The sequence below is a fragment of the Ostrea edulis genome, chromosome 6 (genome assembly GCF_947568905.1).
Source record: "Ostrea edulis chromosome 6, xbOstEdul1.1, whole genome shotgun sequence".
Taxonomy (NCBI): domain Eukaryota; kingdom Metazoa; phylum Mollusca; class Bivalvia; order Ostreida; family Ostreidae; genus Ostrea; species Ostrea edulis.
The window spans coordinates 9,370,332-9,393,251 of NC_079169.1; the positions used below are offsets into that span (position 1 = coordinate 9,370,332).

General features: G+C 34.8%; 2 protein-coding genes across 5 annotated transcripts; both read right to left on the reverse strand.

Moving 5' to 3' along the window:
- Positions 1-593: 593 nt before the first annotated feature.
- Positions 594-11,295, reverse strand: LOC125646963 (uncharacterized). 2 transcript variants are annotated; one of them, XM_048873631.2, is made up of 4 exons: positions 10,327-11,295; positions 9,004-9,170; positions 4,237-4,473; positions 594-887 (listed from the first exon to the last, which is right to left on the reverse strand). In XM_048873631.2, the coding sequence occupies exons 2-4, from the start codon at positions 9,071-9,073 to the stop codon at positions 676-678; spliced, it is 519 nt and encodes a 172-aa protein (XP_048729588.1). In that variant the 5' UTR covers positions 9,074-9,170; positions 10,327-11,295; the 3' UTR covers positions 594-675. The 2 variants fall into 2 exon arrangements, with proteins under 2 accessions (XP_048729588.1, XP_048729587.1); XM_048873630.2 differs by having other exon boundaries at positions 9,004-9,113; positions 10,327-11,294.
- A 5,032-nt stretch (positions 11,296-16,327) lies between these two features.
- Positions 16,328-21,951, reverse strand: LOC125646962 (uncharacterized). 3 transcript variants are annotated; one of them, XM_056141492.1, is made up of 5 exons: positions 19,021-21,951; positions 18,486-18,587; positions 17,397-18,392; positions 17,098-17,193; positions 16,328-17,011 (listed from the first exon to the last, which is right to left on the reverse strand). In XM_056141492.1, exons 3-5 carry the CDS (start codon positions 18,276-18,278, stop codon positions 16,685-16,687), a joined length of 1,305 nt encoding a protein of 434 aa, XP_055997467.1. In that variant the 5' UTR covers positions 18,279-18,392; positions 18,486-18,587; positions 19,021-21,951; the 3' UTR covers positions 16,328-16,684. The 3 variants fall into 3 exon arrangements, with proteins under 3 accessions (XP_055997467.1, XP_055997468.1, XP_055997469.1); XM_056141493.1 differs by having other exon boundaries at positions 19,016-21,951; XM_056141494.1 differs by lacking the exon at positions 19,021-21,951 and adding an exon at positions 18,883-18,916.
- Positions 21,952-22,920: the final 969 nt, after the last annotated feature.

Sequence of the window (22,920 nt, forward strand, 5' to 3'; positions counted from 1 at the left end):
ATTTCCCCTCCCCAGAAGAGGACATATTGTTTTAGTGTGAATTCTTCTTCCTCCTCTTCTTCTTCTCATGCAAAGTTTGTCCGGGTCATAACTAAGTCTTGCTAAAGCCCGTTGCTGCACTTTCTTGGCACCAGTTGGATTTTGCTTTCGTCATCGCGTTTCCGGTTTATCGCCACCTATAGGCAAATAGGAAAAGAGTACCAATTCATTTCCCATAGACCTCAATGCTAACCTTTGGCCCTCTCACTAATTAATTATATCAATTTTAAAAAAAAATGACCGCAAACATTTCAAAGTTCATCCCAAGTGTTGATAAAAAACGACAAAAAATATATAGGGTCCCGTGCCTTTTATAGGCCATATTTGTACTTTTTTGCAACACATAGCAATCTGCAGTAAATTACACACTTCATTTGGGCAGACACGGGTCCCTGGATATACCAGAGGTGTAACATCCTAACTCGGTAATAATGCTTTACTCAGCAAGGAGGATGACATCCGCGGAATTCCATTTACAACTCCGATGGAAATCCATGGTGATGTGAACAAACCTTTAGCTCTGCTAAATGTAGATATGCATTTAGAAACGTGAAAACGACTAGCGCTGCTTTAATTACCTTCATCATATGATTAATATATATATCACAGACCTGAAATACACACCACATTTTATATTCAGTTTAAAGTATAAACTTCAACTTCACACAGCAGTAATGTATTGTGCGACCCGGCAGTGATCTGCAGTCTCACGAACCTAGTGTAGCCACTAGCTTTACATAAAACATCCACCACCTGTTTCGATATTCCAGGTCCTTTGAAAAATCCGCAGACTTGAAAAATCGACCCCATCTGGGAAACCTGCACGGATATATCATGGAACTCATTTCCTGGAAAAGATAATATGAGATCAAGGACAGTAACACACCGAATTTCAAGTTTGTCGAACATTTAGTTAATGTAAATTAAAACAAAACAAGAAATGCTTGTACAACATGTATGCCCCCATAGTGCAAAATTGAAAAGGGTTATACAATATACACATGAATCATTTCATTGATAATAGTTTAAAATATTGAGCACACAATATCTTCCTATGTCCAGAGTGGATTGACCATGTGACCTAAAATCAATAGGTGTCATATACTCCTTATGCTGACATGTGTACCAAATTTGGTGTCAATCAAACAAATGACTCTTAGAATATAGGAGACAATATACTACTATGTCCAGTTTAACCCTTGACCTCAAAATTAATAGGGATCATCTTCTGAAGAAACCAGTATACCAAGTTTGATATATGTTAAGCAAAGCGTTCTCCAGATATTGAGCGGACAGTGTATTCCTATGTCCAGTTTGACATTTGACCATGTGACTTCGAAATCAATAGGGGTAGTCTTCTCCTACTGATGTACCGGTGTACCAAGTTTGATGTCTGTCAAGCAAAGGGTTCTAAAGATATTGAGCGGACAGTGTCTTCTTATATCCAGAGTGGATTGACCCTTGAGCTTTTGACTTTGAAAATTAATAGGGGTCCTTTTCTATTCAACATCATGCCACATATGAAATATTATTACGATGATGTGAATGGTTCTCGAGATATTGAGCGTACAACATGTGGTCTACCGACCGACAGGTAAGCAATATGCCCCTCTTCTTTGAACGGGGGCATAACTAATATATGATTTAGCACGAAAATGTGAAGATAATGAACAGTGTGGTCAATTTCATAACTTCTATAAGGAATACAAAATAAAGAATTTGGTGAACATGAACCCCTGAATATACCAGATGTGGGATCAGGCGGCCGTTTCACCAACCGATCGTAGATCGTAAACGTAGACTTAAATGTGAACGTAGCACGTACGACCGTTTCACTAAAAGTTACGATTTGCGATTTACGATCAGTATTGATCGTAACCCTACGAGTGGTCTAGGTTTATCGTAAGTGCTCCTACATGCACGTAAATGAGCAATATGGCCGCCATGCTGGCCCCGTCTGAGATCATTTTGTGGTAGTATTTACCTGATCGAGTTTGTTTATGCTTTGTAGGAAGAAAACAATCCCAATGACTTGCAGTCTGCTTTTGCACAAAAATATTGAACAGTCCGAGCCCGAATCTTAAATCAATTAGAGTTGTCCTTCTTTGTTACGCACAACCACAGAAATGTCAGTCTCGCAGGGGTCAAATCCGTTTTGGGCCCGGGCTCTGTGATACTACAAATATAGTAAATTCATTGTAACACAGAGTTCGGGTCCAAAACGGGCCTAGCCCCTGTGACCAGTCTGCTGAAATAAATGTAAAGGCAATGCAAGAATTCATATTTTAAAAAGTGGGGGGGGGGGGGGGTCAATATATCAAACTTTGCATGTAATAGTATCGAGAACAGTTGTTAGAAAAGTAATAGGAGAGGGGGGGGGGTATAGCTACATATGCCTGCATCACCGTTAGATTACATAACTGTATATTTAACATTAGGCAGGATACAAGACATTAATATTCTCATGTTCAGAAATTAAGTTTCTTTAGTAACAGTTGATTTAATGATCCGAGACGTTGCGATTCGACGTACTCAGCTATTTTTTTTTTCTTGTCAGATCAATACCTTTGATACAACTGACTAACTGCATAATACATACACATTTTAAGGAAAATATGATAATAAAATGACTTGGTGATGGGAGAGGGGTTAAAATCCCAATTTTGCAAGTGGATCGTTTCTGTAGTTTTATGAAGGTCGTTAGAAATTAAACATACAAACTAGACCTATATGTATACACATACAAGGGAAGGGTCATTATCGAACCCTTGGGGTTCCGACCTCTTTTTATAAAGTGCACACCCGTGGGGATCCGGGTTAGAATAGGTCCTCAGTACCTCTTGCTTGTCGTAGGAGGCGACTAAATGGGGCGGTCCTTCGGATGAACTGCAAACACTGAGGTCCCGTGTCACAGCAGGTGTGGCACGATAAAGATCCATCCCTGCTCAATGGCCTTAAGCGCCGAGTATAGGCCTAAATTTTGCAGCCCTTCACCGGCAATGGTGATGTCTCCATATTAGTGAAAATTTACGAGAGGGAAGTTAAACAATATAAAAATCAATCATCATAAAGTGCAATATCAATAATAATTTTTAATAAATGATCTGGATTATACGTCATCACGTAAAGACGAAAGTTAGCATATGCTTACATGCCTAAGCGGAAAAATATATATAAAAGACAAACGCATGGGGAAAATAAATTTCAAGTCAGTTTAGGGACAAATTGAGCCCATGATTTGTTTGAAATTGATACAAATAAGTGAATAGATAATCATTAGTGTTACAGCATATTTTACAACAATGATTAAACGCCAGTGTACATATCCATGGTTTGATGCAGGATAAAATTTCCTTTACTTGTGTGCAATTTTATTTTCATTTTATTATTTCCTTTTATCAATATAATTTCATTTTCTTATTTTTTTTTTTTTAATCCGTTGAACATAGTTTACTTATTGAAGGAAATTTGGCCCACAAATCATGATCGATACATGACATTCAAAATTCTAAAATGTAAATCTTTTATGTTATTTCTTATATCACCCCTCCCCCCATTTTAATTACATGAAAGTCAATAAAAATTATTCTATCAATTGTTTAAACATTCTAGGAATTTTCTTTGTTACACTAGAGATCGGGCTCAAAATTTTCATTATTTTTGTTGTCAACTTGCATGGGGTACTGCAGACGATAAGGATATATTTAAAACCATGAGGAAATAATTAATGAATATTTCTGTCCATGGTAGGATTAATTTTAAATCTACCTCCATAGAGAAAAGAGTTCTAAAAAGTCAGACGTAAATCGCAATCGTAAGTGTTACGACTACGATAGGTTTCGTGAAACGCTCGTATACGTGCGAGTCAAATGACCTTAAACGTAATCGTACGTTTACGATCTACGATCGGTTAGTGAAACGGCCGCCTGGTGCCTAGGTGAAGTAAGCATCTCCTGTCGACCGGTCACACCCACCGTGAGCCCTATATCTTTATCAGGTAAACGGAGTAATCCATAGTCAGAATTAGTGTGCTAAGAACAAGCATCTATATTTATGAAAGAATTCGAAAAATCATAAATGCACTCTTTGAATACTTTTTTCTAAAGAGCCAACTCTTTAATTTATTGAAAGGTTCTTCCTCCCATGTATGATACGAATTTTAAAAGTTAAAAAAAAAATTGTTAAACTTTCACTCACCATTCATGTCCATCCGGTAGAATAACCGAAGAAACGAAATCAGATAGTCTCCATACAGGTCAACTTGAAACCAGGGAGATGATTCGTTGTTCGAAAGGAAACACTGATGAGCGCTAATTCCATGTACGAGTCGCCCGTCTACGGCATAACTGGCGTGGTAGAAGTGAGAATCCCAAGGCCAAACTGAAGACGAGTTGGAGGGCTTAGAGAGAGCAGCGTTTCTTTTCCAGTATAACTCTAAAGGACGAAGTGTTGTAATACAATACAGAGTCAGGTTATCCATGAAATATATTTTAATTGATTGATTGATGTTTTCCGCCACACTCAACAATTTTTCAGTTATCTGGTGGCGCCCATTTTTTTTTTTTTGTTGGTGGAAGAGAGAACCCAGATACAATGTACCTGGGAAGAGATCACCGACCTTCCGAAAGTAAACTGGGAAACTTTCTCACTTACCGGCACGAGTGGCATTCGAACTCGCGCCGACAGGAAATATATTTTAACAAAAAGAGAAACTGTTTTGACAACTTATTAACGATGCTTACATCTTCGCTAGCCAAGGGTGACGCTCCACGGTGTTTCTCTTTTCACCGTGGAGCGTCACCCTTGGCTAGCGAAGATGCGATGCTTTTAGCATGAATTCAAACATTTTTATCGAAAAACACATGCACCACATAAGTATGGCCATGACTTAAAATACTTCATGAAAAAAAAAAAAAATGTAAAATTGTGGTTACGCGTATATTTTTTGTAAATCTTAGAATCATGAAACATATTCATACCTTTCTGTAAGTACTGGTTATCTTTAAACGATTATATTGAATTGATTTAAGAATGTTACTAAAAATGGACCCTAACACATGACGTCAAAATTGCAAATCGATAATATGAAATCGTTAGTAAGCTATCTTGCAATATTAGAGTTGTATAATGTCTCTGTGTATAATATTATTAATTTGATGCGTTTTCTACATGTAATTCTATTCGTTATACTGGATCACGTGACTTTTATATAGTGAAAGGTTAAATCAATATATTTTACGGATCAAACAGTGCAACGTTGAAGATTTGATAATATTTAAGAAATGAAGTAAACTTTTAAATTTTAAGATATATGAGGATATGGACTGCGAAGCTTCACGCTGGCATAGTTCACGAAGCCTTTTCGTCTTTTACATATCCACATTGTAATGTTAACCCATCAATAGAGAAAAAAATGTAAAATCACAATTGTACACAAACCTCTACTTAATCACACATTTCCAGCATCACATCCCATTCTTCATGTTTGTATCTTTTCAATATAACTGATACAATATTCGGAGTTCCATTTATAATCAAAGTTTTGAATCGAAGAGCCCCATTCATTCAATCCATTAATATTTCATTCAAGAATCTTTGAAAATCACAAACAGCCCACTTTTTTTCTTCAAAAAGCAACGGATCAATCTCTACCCAGATTTGTCGTCCCTTGCTTTCACATACATGAGGACAAGGAACGACAGCTCTGGGTAGAGATTGGCAACGGATACGAAATAATATGGCAAGCCCTTTTACTATTTATTCGAAAAATAAGATATCTCTTTAAATTAAAGAGATATCTCTTATTTTAAGAGATATCTCTTTAAAATGAGATATCTCTTAACCTTAAGAGATATCTCCCTCAAAAAGAGATATCCCTTTCACTTAGAGAGATATCTCTTTCATTTAGAGATATATTTCACTTAGAGAGATATCTCTTTCACTTAGAGAGATATCTCTTTTACTTTTAGAGATATATCTTACACTTAAAGAGATATCTCTTTCACTTAGAGAGATATCTCTTATACTTTAAGAGATATCTCTTTCAATTAGAGAAATATCTCTTTCACTTAAAGATATATCTCTTTTACTCTGAAAGATATCTCTTTTACTTTGAGAGATATCTCCTTCACTTAAAGAGATATCTCTCTAAGATTCCTAGAGAGATATCTCTCAAAGTATAGGATATATCCCTTTAATCGTTGAAAAAGAGATATCTCTCAAAGAGAAAGATATATCTCTTTCCAATATTTTTATTAGTTTGAATACTTAAGGAATTCTCCCTAAAACGGAAGCCCGCCAAAGCAAATCTTACCATGATTGGCTGGCGTGTTGCTAAAACGCGGAACGGTAAACGGAACGGAAAACGGAAAATATATTATGCAATAATGTTATGAAGAGTTCAGCATTTTGCAAAATCAAAAGGCTTATTATGAACAAGGAATGCAGAAATTACAGAGAGAACAGGAAGTCATCCTCAGAATTCACCATTTCATATTGATACCTCATACTAATGCATTATTACAGAGTGTATGTATTTTTAATTAAAAATACCAAGCAAGCGCTTGTTGGCATCATCCGACTTTGTCATCCCCCCAGATTTTGATAGTACGTTGTTTCACAAATGAAGAAAAAAATGAATAAGATAACATACTGAAAAAGACTTGAATTATAATTGAACCCCCTTTCAAATCCTATTGCTTTATTCTGGCTGGTATCGTAAGAAACGATTTTAAGAGCTCATCCAATGAATAAAATGTACACCCCCCGAAAACAACATTGTAAAAGATAAAATAATTTTTTGAACAATTTCCCCCAAACATAGCCTTTTTAAATCGAACGTGCTTTTAATCGAACTACATATGTATAAGATAACTGAATTTGAATTTAGTTCTACACCTGGTACAATATACATTTATATATCACATCAAATTTTAAATTTTAAATCCAGTGTAGAAAAAAGTTTTGCCTCATTTGGGATGAATCTATGTGAAAGCAACACCCTGATGGCTGCAATCCCTGGCGAAGATTTTTGCTTTTACCGCATGTGAAATGTATACAAGTAGCAAAAAACAAACACAATAAATTGATGAAATGTGCGTGCTAGACTAGATTTCGCCTCTCGGCAACTTGATAATGTCACCCCAACCACCTCTTCAACCTTTCCCGCCATTTAAACACTAGAAGTATTTTGCTTGGTTAAAAAATAGGGTTACATCATTTCAATGACAATGCAACAGGGAGAAGTCATTATGATTACCGGGGGAAAAATCTAAAGAGATATCTCTTTAGGTTAAAGAGATATCTCTTTTTGAAAATTTAAAGAGATATCTCTCTAACTTAAAGAGACATCTCTTTTTACATTGATAGAGAGATATCTCTTTACGCTAGAGAGATATCTCTTTCACTTTGAGAGATATCTCTTTAGCTTTGAGAGATATCTCTCAAAGAGAAAGAGATATCTCTCTAACGTAAAGAGATATCTCCCAAGCGTAAAGAGATATCTCCCAAGCGTAAAGAGATATCTCCCAAGCGTAAAGAGATATCTCTTTAAACAAAAGAGATATCTCTTTTGTTTAAAGAGATATCTCTTTTGGTTAAAGAGATATCTCCCAAGCGTAAAAAGATATCTCTAACTTACAGAGATATCTCTTTAACCAAAAGAGATATCTCTCTTATTTAAAGAGATATCTTATTTTACGAATAAATAGTAAAAGGGCTTGCCATAAAATAAGGATAACTAATCCCAGGAAATTTTAAAATATATGTTTTTCCGGAATCTGTTTACAGATTTATTTTATCTTTTTTATTTAAAAAAAATCGTTTTGAATCAAAACCACTGTTTCCGGCATTTGTATCAGGGACATCGACAGAAAAATTAAGATTTAGAAAATGCATGTATTCATTTTATGAATAGAAATATCATGTCTTCTGTCCTTGACACTTGTACTGACGTCATGATGCCCTAAAACGGATGCCTACAAAATGTTTTAATGATTGATTGAATATTGTTTAACGTCCTGCTCGAGAATGTTTCACTCATATCGAGACGTCACCACTGCCGGTGAAAGGCTGCAAAATTTTGGCCTACAGACTGTATGCTCGGCACTTATAACCATTGAGCAGAGAGGGATCTTTATCGTGCCACAACTGCTGTGACACGGGGCCTCGGGTTTTACGGTCTCATCCGAAGGATCGCCCCATTTAGTCTTAATGATTTCAGAAAACCAACATTTATACAAATGAATGGTGAAGATATAATAATATCAAAATATGATGATATCATAATATCATATCAAATATGATAAATATGATAAAATTTATCTATCTATCTATCTATGTATCTATCTAATTGAATCATAATCATCGTAGTGCTACACTGCAGTAATTTATTTGCAAAACGTTTTACTCTTGTCAAAAACAACTGAAGTAAAAAAAATCCACTATCTTATTTACCTTCCATTCTGAAGAGGGGTACCTGTAAAGTGCGAAACAAAACTAAATAGACCGAAACGAAACGAAATCTACTGAAACGAAACGAAACCCACTGAAACGAAACGAACTCTGCCGAAACGAGTATTTCTCAGAAAGGGAAGGCGAATTCTATTTATATGAGTAACTTTCACAGGAGCCTAAGATACCATTTTTAATTATCCTAATTAAAAGAGTTCAGTTATACAATCTGTTTCGTTTCGGTGGGTTTCGTTTCGTTTCGCACTTTATAGGTACCCTCTGAAGAGTGCTACAAGTACCTGGACCGCTAAACAGAGCTTTCTTTCTTGCGAAAATATTATCATGATTGCAGATATATCTAGATTCAAATTCAAGTATGAAAAATTTGGCGGCATGATACCAAACTACTAAAATAAGCCAACATTATCACCCCGTAAAGAAGCGATATGGTACATGTACATCCAGTTGTATCGTTAAAGTCATCACTATTTCACAATTTTGAGAAATACTCACCATAGTGTCTCCAGCCGTTTTCTTGACTGCCCACCACATTAACGGTCACGCAGTTCCAACGACACATCATTTCGATGGGATGATGGAAAAATGTCACACCAGCATTTTGACTACAAAGATCGGCACACTGAAGTAAACTGATCACTTTTTGGATTTCACAATTGTAACTGTAATATGGAGAATTAAACCTTTTGAATGCAAATGTAGAGAGAGACGATGGAACATAAGAAACAAGATATAGGACCAGCCAAAATTTAATGATAGCCATGGCTAAATAAGTCCACCGATAAAGAAAAAAGACTGCAGTTTTTTACTTGCGACTAATATATATTTATAAACATGAAAATCGATAATAGGAAAATAATTATTTATTCATTAATAGAGCTGCTTTCTATCTGTAGATAAAGGAACATGTCTGAATTGCTTTGATATTTGAGCATTTTTAAATGAATAGGGTTTTGGGGAGTTGGTTTCAAATCTGGTATTTTTGTCATCTCGCCTGATTCATTTTTATGAATTACAAAACTCAAATGTGACACAGAAAATATGATTCTGATGGAAATAATATACTACTAATCAAGTGAAAAAAATCTGTATAAATAACATTATCAAAGCATGTGCTATGGTACAAACAACATAATTACATGTATATACATTGTCAGAAATCAAGTTGCGTAGGAAGCCTGATGTTTTACTCTTAGGCGCTTACATTTGAAAAAGTGAAGATAACGAACAGTGATTAATCTCATAATTCCTATAAAGAATACAAGTTTTTTGATACAGTTTTGAAAGTATATGAGTTGCTAAGCCTTGAACCTCTGCATACGGACATATTGAGTGAAAGATGAAGATAACGAACTGTGATCAGTCTTATAACCTCTATAAGGAATGTAAAATAGAGACTTGAGCAAACACGGACCCCTGAATATATCAGGTGGGATCAGATGCCTAGGAGGAGTCAGCATCCCCAGTCGACCGGTAAAAACCGCCGTGATCCGTATATTTTGATCAAGTAAGGGGAGTATTCCGTAGCGTGGCAAGAACGGCCTAACAATCGGTATGAAGCACTTCAGACAGCATTTGACCCAATGACAGGTTGTATTGACAAACTAGATCGTTATAACGACCATAGAATTTCCAAAATGCTGACTTTAAATGAGATTGTTGATTGTCAGTAACTTGCCTTGATTTAAAATCTGATCATACGCAGAACAAGTTCTTGCGTATCGAATCAGTTGAGAGATATAATAATCATATGCAGATGATAATGGAATATTGCTACATAAATATCGGAAGTTGGCAACGGAAAAGCTGAAATCATACCGTTTGTCATAGAATTGAGTTGTTAGTTTGTAATCTGACACCTTGAGACATAAGCACTAAATTGATCGTGATTCACTTGTCATCATGATCTTCTGGCGCATTTCATCTGCACTAAGTTGCGGATCAACTGGGTTTTTTGCTTGATAAAAAAAAAAGTTTTACAATTAAATGAAAAAAATGTTTGCACATATCTATAAGGCTATCTATTTTACAGCAATGCTTATTATATGAATTCACTGAAATATTCTCTATTGATCCCGTATAAAACACCATTGCTTTACTTATTGATAAGTGGGCAGATGGGTTGGTCTTATACATCAATTTATTGCAAGAACATACATATCTCCAATGCATCACGATGGATTTTTTAAAGTGAACAAACGAAATATGAAGCTATTTGAAAAATGCTGCGATCCTGATGAAATACAGTCAAATTACCTTGGAATATTCAACATGCAATGCAATATTTTTTCAATTATGAATCGAAATCTGGAGAAACCGCAGCATTTTTCACAAACTACAAAGGTTGTTTAAAACATTCATGAATTAAAGTTTAAATTTCAACTTTATTATGCATTTGCAATATCGAAAGGACATCCCCACTTTAGTTGTGACATACGGCCCTCGATGATTTAGTAAAACATCAAAGTTCGAATTATGCAATTTACAATGCACCAAGATGTTCATTGATACCTCAACTTTAAGTTTTGGCATTCTATTTCACTGAATCGTTCGTTAGCATTAAAAGCTATGCCGCCTTTTGAAATAGGGTGTGTGTGTTTTTGGTTAAATCTCTATTGATATTCATCGAATGACCGGTTTTTAAAGCCTTTGTTTATATCGAGCACAAAGTTGCCCAGCTTTCTTTCTTCAGTTATAAGTCCTATTTGTAATAAAGAAAATTATATAAAACTGGCAAGACTGGACAATCTTCATCTTCGCTAGCCAAGGGTTTAAGATCGGCTCCGCTTCTACAACGTTGTAGAGAAGCGGAGCGGATCTTAAACCCTTGGCTAGCGAAAATGGACAATCTTCTGCTGGTAATGAAATTCATAAAAATAGCTAGATACAACTAGAACTGTCCTTTCAGGACTAATATCCTCCGCGGGGCACACTATATAACAGATAAAAGAAGACTTCCTCAGATCAAACCAGAAGATGCCTAATCAAATGGTCATCTAGTAAGTTATTTTTTTTAAATTGAAAATGTTGCTTTAAAATCAATGAATCGATCAAATATTAAAGTATTTCCGGTCATGCTGAATATACCAATATATAGGAATTTCTGAGAATTTAATTGTTTATTATCATTTCTCTTAATTTGGTACATGGTTTAAAAATTGCTAGAGAATTAACACACCAACCCCCACGCCAACATAAAATTGATGTATAGAAAATGGAAATATTCCTACATTCACGATAAATCATAAAGTACATAAATGTTATTGTACTTTTTAAAATGTACATGAAAGATCTGATTCAAAACTTTTAATTTTTGTTTTAATATTCTCTAGACAAAGAGACCCCCGCCCCCCTAAACAAAATAGAAATTAACATAACTTTCTAATACTTTAAATATTTTAATGCATAACTTTAGTTTAAGAATAATGTATTTACAATATTTAAATCAAATCTCAATATGAAATTTTGAAGATAAACTCTTCTTAGTTAATTTTTTTTTACTAAACACATAAGAAAGACAAAGCCTGTACATTGGAGGGAAATTATCCAATCAATATGAAAATACCAGATGCACATCTTCAGATAGTGAGTAATGAGTGTGCAAATTTTCAGAAAAATTCATGCACTATTTTTTTTTTTAGAACATTCATGGGTAAAATCATGTGTACAGACAGACAAACGGACATGGTGATTCCAATATACCCCCAAACATCGTTTTCGGGTGGGGGGGGGGAGTTATAATAAAAATCTGCAAAACCCATTAAGTTTTCTTTTTACCTCATTTATTTCTATTGACCCCGGGTAGTAATTCTGTAGTTTTCAGGCTAAGGGTGATGATTTAAAACTTAGTTTTCTACCCTTATTTTCCAATATCTCAGCGGAAAAGGACTGTACACTTACTGGAGATAAATCAGTTAATTTTTTTCGAAGATCATAATAGATAAATCAATTTTTCTTAGAAAAGAGGAATGGTATAAGCTACAGCGAAAGTGGGGAAGTCCCTTATTGATGTTCTAAATATCGCAGGTATACTGCCAAATCACGTGATCAGACTAAATATAAAATATAATTGCCCTGAATGTGCACTTTTAGTCCAACAAATTTTGATCCAATACCAGTAAAGTTCCAAAATGTTCCTTCCGTCCTATTGAATGATATTTTTCAATTGCATATTTTCGGCAAAATTTTCATTGGTCACCTTAACTGTGCTACGTGTTGGAAGACTTGATCACCAAACACTATGAAGGTATTGTCTATGAGGAACTCCAGCATATTTTTAATTTCAATTTCAGAGTAGAATATAACATAACATAGGTAGCCAAATCTACAATCTAGAGTCAGACAATCACACCTACAATAAACAGTAAGACAATCAAATCTACAATATAATCATATAGTCAGACAATCAAATCTACAATATAATCGTATAGGCAGACAATCAAATCTACAATATAATCGTATAGCCAGACAATCAAATCTACAATATAATCGTATAGACAGACAATCAAATCTACAATATAATCGTATAGCCAGACAATCATATCTACATTATAATCGTATAGGCAGACAATCAAATCTACAATATAATCGTATAGCCAGACAATCATATCAACAATATAATCGTATAGGCAGACAATCAAATCTACAATATAATCGTATAGGCAGACAATCAAATCTACAATATAATCGTATAGCCAGACAATCAAATCTACAATATAATCGTATAGGCAGACAATCAAATCTACAATATAATCGTATAGCCAGACAATCATATCTATATTATAGTCGTATAGGCAGACAATCATATCTACAATATAATCGTATAGGCAGACAATCAAATCTACAATATAATCGTATAGGCAGACAATCCAATCAACTTTAGTCTGGCAATCAATGATGCTGAATAAAATAAGGTAATCAGTCCAATAATGCTATAAATAGAAAGTATGAAATAGAGTTAGGGTACAATATAGGGTGAAGGGAATAAACATACAAAACAAACGGAGGTTGATACACTGATAAAATAAAGGCAAACAAAACTATTTCCTTTCTGAACTGCTAATTCATGCAAATATTAAGAAATAAATTGCTTAAATTTTGAAACGTTAAATTATAGCAGTTTAAGTATCCACCAATGCATATCAAAATAAGAAGGACACGGTGATACAGAGGTATTCAGTAGGATACCCAGATATATAGACCATTAAAATACCCGGATACATAACAGTAGAAAACCCGGATTTAGACCAGTAAAATACCCGGATACAGAACAGTAGAATACCCGGATATATAGACCAGTAAAATACCCGGATACAGAACAGTAGAATACCCGGATATATAGACCAGTAAAATACCCGGATACATAGACCAGTAAAATACCCGGATACATAGACCAGTAAAATACCCGGATATATATACCAGTAAAATACCCGGATACAGTCCAGTAAAATACCCGGATAAATACCAGTAGAATACCCGGATATAGACCAGTAAAATACCCGGATACAGTCCAGTAAAATAACCGGATACAAACTAGTAGAATACCCGGATACAGACTAGTAGAATACCCGGATACAAACTAGTAGAATACCCGTATACAGACCTGTAGAATACCCGGATACAGACCTGCAGAATACCCGGATACAAACTAGTAGAATACCCGGATACAAACTAGTAGAATACCCGGATACAAACTAGCAGAATACCCGGATACAAACTAGCAGAATACCCGGATACAGACCTGTAGAATACCCGGATACAGACCTGTAGAATACCCGGATACAGACCAGTAGAATACCCGGATACAGACCTGTAGAATACCCGGACACAGACTAGCAGAATACCCGGATACAGACTAGTAGAATACCCGGATACAGACTAGTAGAATACCCGGATACAGACTAGTAGAATACCCGTATACAGACTAGTGGAATTCCTGGATATAGAGTAAAACCAGTAGGTCGATGTCATGATGAATGCACTTAGATATTTTTCTCTCGTCATGATTGAAACATTAGCAAAAGTCGCTCATAAATGATCAAACGCTGGCATCGCCTACAATATTCAGTTTTCTTTACCATCCCTTACCGTCATCTAACTTCAAAGTGAATAGTTATGTGAGTGTGAATGACTATTAGACTTAAATCCGTCATAAAATATTGACATAGTAGTATTCATATACTCAGTGAAGAGGGTGACAACTGCAGAGTTATGAGTGCTATAAAAAAGATTCCATTTCCATTTTTAATCTTCGATTTTTCTAAGCGATGTAGAATTTCTGATGCTTCCCAAAATGCAGTGTGATCTATGTTTATGAGCATGAAAATTAATATACTGCACATATATTTCATCGAGGGGATATATACATTTTTGTACATATATTTTTCCACACACGGACGTGCTCAAAGGGGGATAATCTATACTTTAAAAGTAATGTATTTCCAACTGGGTGTACTTTTACCTGTAAAAATGATATTGCTTTTAATGTTGCACACAGCCAGGTTGCAACGACTTATTGACAACCATAAACTAGAACTGTCCTTTCGGGACTTATACCCCCGCGGGGCACAGTATATAATGGATAAAACAGATTTCCTCAGATGAAACCAGAAGCTGTCTAATCAAATGATCATCTAGCATATTATTTCTTATTGCAAATGTTGCTTTCAAAAATCAATGAATCAATCAAATATTAAAAATTTTCCGGTGATGCTCAATATAAACTATCATCTCAAATCTTCACCTTACACTACACCAATAAATAGGGATTTTCAGAGAATTTTGAACAAAATAGAAATTAGCATAACTTTCTAATACTTTAAATATTATAATTCAAAATAAGAAATGCATAACTTCAGTCTAAGAATAATGTATTTACAACGTTTAAATCAAATTTATTCATGAATTTTTCAAGATCTAGTTTTTTTAGCTCAAGAAATGACCATAAGTAGAAGAAGAAAAAAACCCGCACATCTTCATGTAGTGAGAAATGAGAGTACAAATGTTCAGGAAAATTCATGCACTAGTTTCTTAGAACATGCGCGGAAAAATTCATGTCTACATACAACCGGACGGACAGATGGACATGCTGATTCCAATATGCCAACGTCACGGTGTTAGGAAACTTAACCATTTTGACACCTAGTTGCATGGTTTGGGCTACAAAATATGAAAACCCTCTTTCACCAGTCTTCAAAAGTTATAATTGATGTTAATGAAGAGTGATACGTACACACCGCGCCGAAATTAAGTGATTATCGCCATCATTTAATCAAATTATTCAATATTGATACATATAGGAACCTGATCCACCTCTGGTATATCCAGGGGTCCGTGTTTGCCCAACTCTCTGTTTTTGTATTACTTATAGGAGTTATGAGATTGATCACTGTTCGTTATCTTCGCCTTTCATTTATCTAATTAATGTGGTGGAATTCGTTGTATTGAAAATACATTATACGCAATTATCTAATTGCTTACAAAGTAACAGCCATCCTAAAAAGAAAGAAAATGGGGGTGAGGTAATTTGTTTTCCATCCATATTCCGTGTTATCTATTATATTGAAAATTACACGGAGAATACAACATGCCAAAATCCGGGTTAGAATAGGTCCTCACTACACCTGGCTTGTCGTAAGAGCCGACCAAATGCGACGGTCCCTTAAGATGGAGAAACGGGGCTGGAACCCACGACCTCCCGATCTGGTATAGTTTCTTGTATTGCGATTAGTTAACGAATCAGTCACTGATGGACAAGAGAACCGATTTAAAATGTACGGCAAGTTACCAAAATGAGAAAATAATACAATAAAAACACGAGTCAGTGATAAATTTCGTGTTGAACTATTTTTTGTTTCATATTCATATGTCGTACATGTACATAATGTAGCATACATCGTACATATTAATTAATCAAGTCAAGAGAAGTACATTGAAGTTGTACATATTAATTGATCAAGCCAAGAGAAGTACATTGAAGTTGTACACATTAATTAATCAAGCCAAGAGAAGTACATTGAAGTTGTACATATTAATTGATCAAGCCAAGAGAAGTACATTGAAGTTGTACACATTAATTAATCAAGCCAAGAGAAGTACATTGAAGTTGTACACATTAATTAATCAAGTCAAGAGAACGCGCATTTTGACACCTGCTGCTGAGGTCTGCTGAACAATTTCATAAGCTATTTTTCTTGTTGATCCTTTCAGCTATAGCAGAAGCTATCTTTTTCTTTTGTGGCTCTGTATAACTAAATATTCGGATCATGGCACGGAGATGATTGTCCGATTGTTTCTGGTCAGTAATATAGTGATAGAACGAGTCCTTCAGGAACTGTAAGATTGCTGCCGCTTCCGTTTCCGGTCTCTCGCCGGTTTCGTAGGACTCTCGCCGTCTGTACGACTGCCACTTGGCCAGTTCCATCTCCGTGTCCATCAACTTTTCCAACAGTTCACGTGTTGTCACCGAAGTTGCTTTCCCGGAAATAGCGGCAAGTCTTTCAATCTGTACAATTGTGTGTGTGACACATTTAAACTAGACCATACTGCCACTTTAATTTCATAACGAAATGATAAGAAAAATACTTTTACCTCAAAATTTCTTTCAAACTTTGCAGATTCTTGTCCTTTTCTGTACATTTCATAATATATGTCTGCATTCTTGTGTTCTTTCTCAGCAATTACAGCCTGACAAAATTAATTATTCTGTATTCATAGTATCATCGAAAAATTTGGAAATTACGTAAAAGACACTCCTATTTCAACTTTGCACATGCTTCCTTCCACGTTTTCTTTATTAATCGTGTTGTAAAAGAATACCGTATATGATGATGCAAAAACTTGTAATTCTTTATACAGGGATTACTAATATACGATATAAGAAACTCTACCTTCAGTTCCTTAACTGTATTTTCTAATGCGGCAACCTTCTCCAGCGCTTGGTCGTATGAAGACTTCAATTCATCATGATTAGCCAGCAGGGTATCAAGTTCAGCTCGAATTTCCTTAATCTTAAGATCCTTACTTTCTATGATGTCAGCGGCCTCTTTATCAATGTTCTTTTTCAATAGATCAATCTCTTCCACCCGTTCAGCAATATCTTTCTTTAGCTCTTTCACTTCTTTCTTCAGTTGTCTCATTTCCATATCCTTCCGTTGTGTAGGGGTTACGTACGTTTTGCCGTCGCACCCTTGCAAGTCGTGGGATACGTGTCCTTTCTCAAATCTAAGCCTACTCGTTAAAGTCTCTCGTACACAGGGACTTTCTCCAGCGCAAACGAGGTTAAGGGTACTCCCCTTTGGTCGTGACAGAGGGAACCGACCAAAATCAGATGTTTGACGACGTAGGTCCTTTGTGGAATTGGCTCTCGGAAGTATTTCTACTCCATGAATAGTGCGACGCCTGCTGATTTTATAATCAAATAAGGGGCAATTTGTCTCAAGACTATTTTTGAAACCTTCCTCTTCTTGCAGAATTTGCTTTTCGGGGTCCGTTGTTATAACAATGTCTACGTTTTCTGAACTTCCATGGTTACTGGTGGTAGATGGACTTGTTTTGTAAGCATTGTCACGGTCGTCATTTGTTTCGTTCACAGTTTGGACATTTTCATTGACGTGATCCGAGTTATGACCTGTAACATCTTGGTTTTCCTTTGTGTCCGTCTGTTTCTCTGCACCATCCTCCTCAATCCTTAAATCTTCTAGACTGTCTTTCTCGCTCAAACATGCATCGATTGCAGCTCCATCAAACAAGAACGCACACTTTGTTGTCATTCTTATTAGAATCAAAAGGCTTTGACAATGATCACCAAAGTTAGATGGGCGACATTGCTAATTTGTTCACCATGAGGGCTTGTATCGATTCAGTGTGTCCCGTGTCCGTTGAGCCTGTAATTTAATGTAGAATATATGTAACATTCAGATTGTATGACGACTTGATAGTTCACATTAATGTTGTGTATTGATCCTGTGTTTACTTGCCTGCATTTATGTGATCTAGTTGTTCTATCATGTAACAGCTGGGACAAGCACAATCTGATGAAGGACGTGATTTTGTCGATATACAGATCAAATGTGGTTAGGCTAAAAAAAAACACATTTAATTTCATAAGATTGTTGTAGAACATTTGAATTTGAAAACAATTTTTTTTCCTAGGATAAAATTAAGAGTAGATATTTGTTATAAAACCTGTAATAAAATCACGTATATCTTAGTACATTCTATCATATAATGACATGCTTTATCTTATGAACGCTGAGAACTGTACGGACTATCTACTGCTAAATTCATGAACAATATATTAATCATTTCAAGTAATCGATTTCAGAAGTATTTGTTATTATATGTTAAGTTCTCTGAATTATACGAGAAACTTACGATCTACATCCGAAGTACACTTTCATAAACCAGTATATTCTGGAAAAAATTTATGTAAAATGTGCTATTTATAATAACCTTAACGTAAGCTTGTCACCAAAAATTTTTGGAAGCATATGATAGAAGATAATACCTTACACTTGTTAAGAGCTTTGCACGTCCCCGGATATATCGTCATCAGTAAGATTGATCCCTACACGTGTACACGAAGGACACGCTAGTTTACTGCATGTTTATCACGTGTGAAAGATTTACATGTATGATAGAAATAATCAATCCAGGAATGTCACCCCAACACAAACTCTGCTTTCCTTCATTATGTATCCATTTGAGAATTATTCTTTTCACATAACACTACGACACCTTGGTACACCGAAGCATAAATCTGGACTCGTCTATAGTGACTTTTTTCCAGAAACATTATTTTCTGAAAAACATTTGACATTGCAGGGAGACTAGAAAATCCGGATTATATTTAAAACAGGCCTCTAATGTTTACATCACAGATGTCAACTACTACCGGTAATCTTCCAGACATCTGGTTCACTAGAAATATTTATAATCTTCAGCTTTGATTTGTAAAGGTAATTCATGTATGGTGGTTAGGAGTAACTGGGTAATTTATAAGGAGCGGATCATGTACATGTATGGATACTGAGGTAGGTTACTATACAAACACACGGTCAACATAACTCTAATAATCATCAAATCAGTAGAATAATCATAGGTGGATTCAGGAATTTGTCCACCATATGCTCATTTAGGCAGAAAGCAATCCTCTTTTTATATATCCTCTGCCTGTGTACGCAATAATTTAGGGAGAGTTGAAGGCAGTTTTAAAATGCATGAAGGGCATAATTTATATATGGCACTGTGTGATTCTCATAATTGCATGTTTCAGTTGGGGAGGAAAAAAAGACAGACCAAAAGATTCGAATCCGCACCCCGTAAATCTCTAGAGAGGTGCTCCAACAACTGAGTCAGTCATTTCTCACCGGTCAGATCGCCGCATTTCTCGTCGGTCAGATCGCTGCATTTCTCGCCGGTCAGATCGCCGCATTTCTCGCCGGTCAGATCGCCGCATTAAAACATTGTAATTGTCTTTCAGTATGTCGTCTATAATTTTAGAATCAAATGGTATACTGGGATTTATTTTTATTTTATTTTTGTGCACATACATCAAATATACATCAATGTTATAGTTAAAAAAAAAACAACAAAAAAACAAAACAAAACAACAACATAGGCTGGGGGGTACTGTGGGATTTTCAAGAGAGGGGTGGTTAAGAAAACAGCTGGTTCTACCAATTCCATTGGGTGTATACACCAGTATTGATAAAATATGATATGATACAGTTTTCGTCCAAATCATTTTGATTCATGGAGTTGTTGAATTTGCATAACTCATAATGCAAAAATAAAAATATACCATATCATAAGTCACGTGTCTCTTAACACATACCAGGAAGTAAATTTAGATTCATTCTATACAAAACCCTTACATGCATATTGCTGATTTTACAGAATAATAATCTTTACTAATGACAATGTAGCATTTTTCAACATTGATGATAAGAAGCAAAAAAAACCCTGGATCCGCTGTTGAAGAATCAATGTACCAAATCTGTATTTTGTTTCATTTGAATTACTATATAGCATATAACGGGTTGCGGGTGGACATGTTTCGCGATTTGATCCCCAAAAAGTAGCAAATTTTCTGCGTTTTCAATTTCTGTGGGTGTATTATAACGTTGCACTTAAATAGCATCTTCAGTTTATTAGAATATTTTGCGATTGTAAATTTTGCGTATTTTAAGTAATGAAAATGAATAAAATTTAGAATGGTTCAAAAGAAGTGGAAGCAAGTCGATGCTATTTGCTTTTGTTGTTCCCAGAGTCAAGATACAATATGGCCTTTCAGAAACCGCCTCAAAATGACATTGTAATCATTTAGAAAACGTAAGCTTTAGTAATGAAATTATCTTTTAACATATCAGTGGATGCAATCAAAATTGTAATGATTTCGTTCCATTCCATTTGTTTCATTCTATGGATGAAAGGATTAAAATTCACTCTAGTATCTGAATTTCTTTTAATCTTTTAAAATAATTCCTTACCTACGGCTATACCTAACATCTTCATGAAATATGTATATATGAAACATGGCCCAAAAATAAAATCAATACACAAGATTTTTTTTCATGATTAGGATTTTAAGATAGGTATCTATGATAAGTTCATAGTCATGAATCACTGTCATTGAGAAAGGATTTTTAGATATGGAGGAACATTTATTAAACGACAAACATTAATTCCTTCAAGATGCATATCCTAATTCTCCCAGCTATGATATTTTGCAGTGCTTATTCCCAAGGTAAGAAATCTTAAAATTTCAACCCGAGTAATCGCTTGTGCCTGGTATCCTGTTTAAACATGATAAAAATTAAATAGATATGTGTTTTCACCATAGAACTCATTCTTTATGATTTTGGCGTGTTTTAAAGTAAGAAAATGGTGAAAACATCAAACTCTCTTAAATATTCCTCTTTCCAAACTGGTCCAAAAACTGAGATAACACTTATGAAACAGCATTTGTAAATCTGATTTTATACTGTTATGCATGAATTTTTCACCATAAGTCAAAACTCTACATGTTTAAGATTGAGCAAAATTACTAATGAATAGGGATACAGACAGTCGTAATAATATCATGTAAAGTTACGATTGCATAAAGTTACAACTTTTACAATGTTTTAAAGGACTCACATGCATGGAAAACTGCAGTCAAGTAATTACATGTACATATAGGAAAAATTATGTTAAAGATATATCTAAGAATAATTTTCATTGGCAGATTAATTCTGTCACTGGCATGTTCTTATAAAGAATATCATTTTGAGGTTCATAAGGTCATAGAATACTCAGGAAATGAAATATGATTTTCATGTGTTTAGGTAGGATTTTCTATGATTTGATGAAACAGCAATGTAAATCGGTCATTAATACGCGATCACTGTTCCTTATTTTTTTTTTTTTTTTTTTTTTTTACTTTTCATGCACCAATAAAAAAAAAAACGTTTTGAAAGGATTTAAATTTTTATACTCTCATCATTAGACGAGACGTATTATGTTGTGGCGCTGTCCGTGTGTCTGCCTGGCTAGCTGGCTGTCCGTCCGTCCGTCCGAGATCATGTTTTCCGAACTTTTCTCTGTTCTTGCAGATATTTATTTCATATTTGGTACATTTATGTACATTGCTTTGCCATAAGAAATTACAGTTCAAGTTTGAATTTGTCTCAGTCCGTTGATTATTTTTACTAAGTTATGGCCTTTGAAAAATAGCATGTTTTCCGGACTTTTTTGTTGTGCTTGCAGATATTGATTTGATATTTTACTACCCATAAATAAAAGATTTTTTTTATCATTGTGCATTAATCTATCGCGTATGAAAAGATAAACCAGAACTACTAGTACATATGTATGGCACGCCAAATTCACAAAAATGAGCTAAACATAGTTTCACAGTTGATAAACTAGGTTTATCGACTGTAAACTATAGTTTACGAACTGTAAACTATAGTTAACGATTCGTTAACTATAGTTTTCATCCGTAAAACTATATTTAACGGTTGTAAACTAGAGTTTACAAATGCTAATCCAAGTTTATCTGTCTTTGAATAAACGTTAACAATAGATTTTGCTGATAAATACAGATTCACATTTGTAAACTATAATTTACATTCGTTAACTATAGTTCACAATTGTTAATCCTAGTTTCACAAATTGTGATGCTATATTTATCAGACTTGTAAACCGTAGTTTACAATCGTGAAACCGTATTTATCAGATAAACTATGTTTTGCAATCGCTATTGATTGTTTTCATTGTTAATTATATAGTTTACGCTTGTGAAACAGATTATCTGTTAACTATGGTTTACAGATGTGAAATATAGATTAACGTCGTTAACTATAGTTTGCGGTCCGTAAACTATAGTTTACAGTCGATAAACCTAGTTTATCAACTGTGAAACTATGT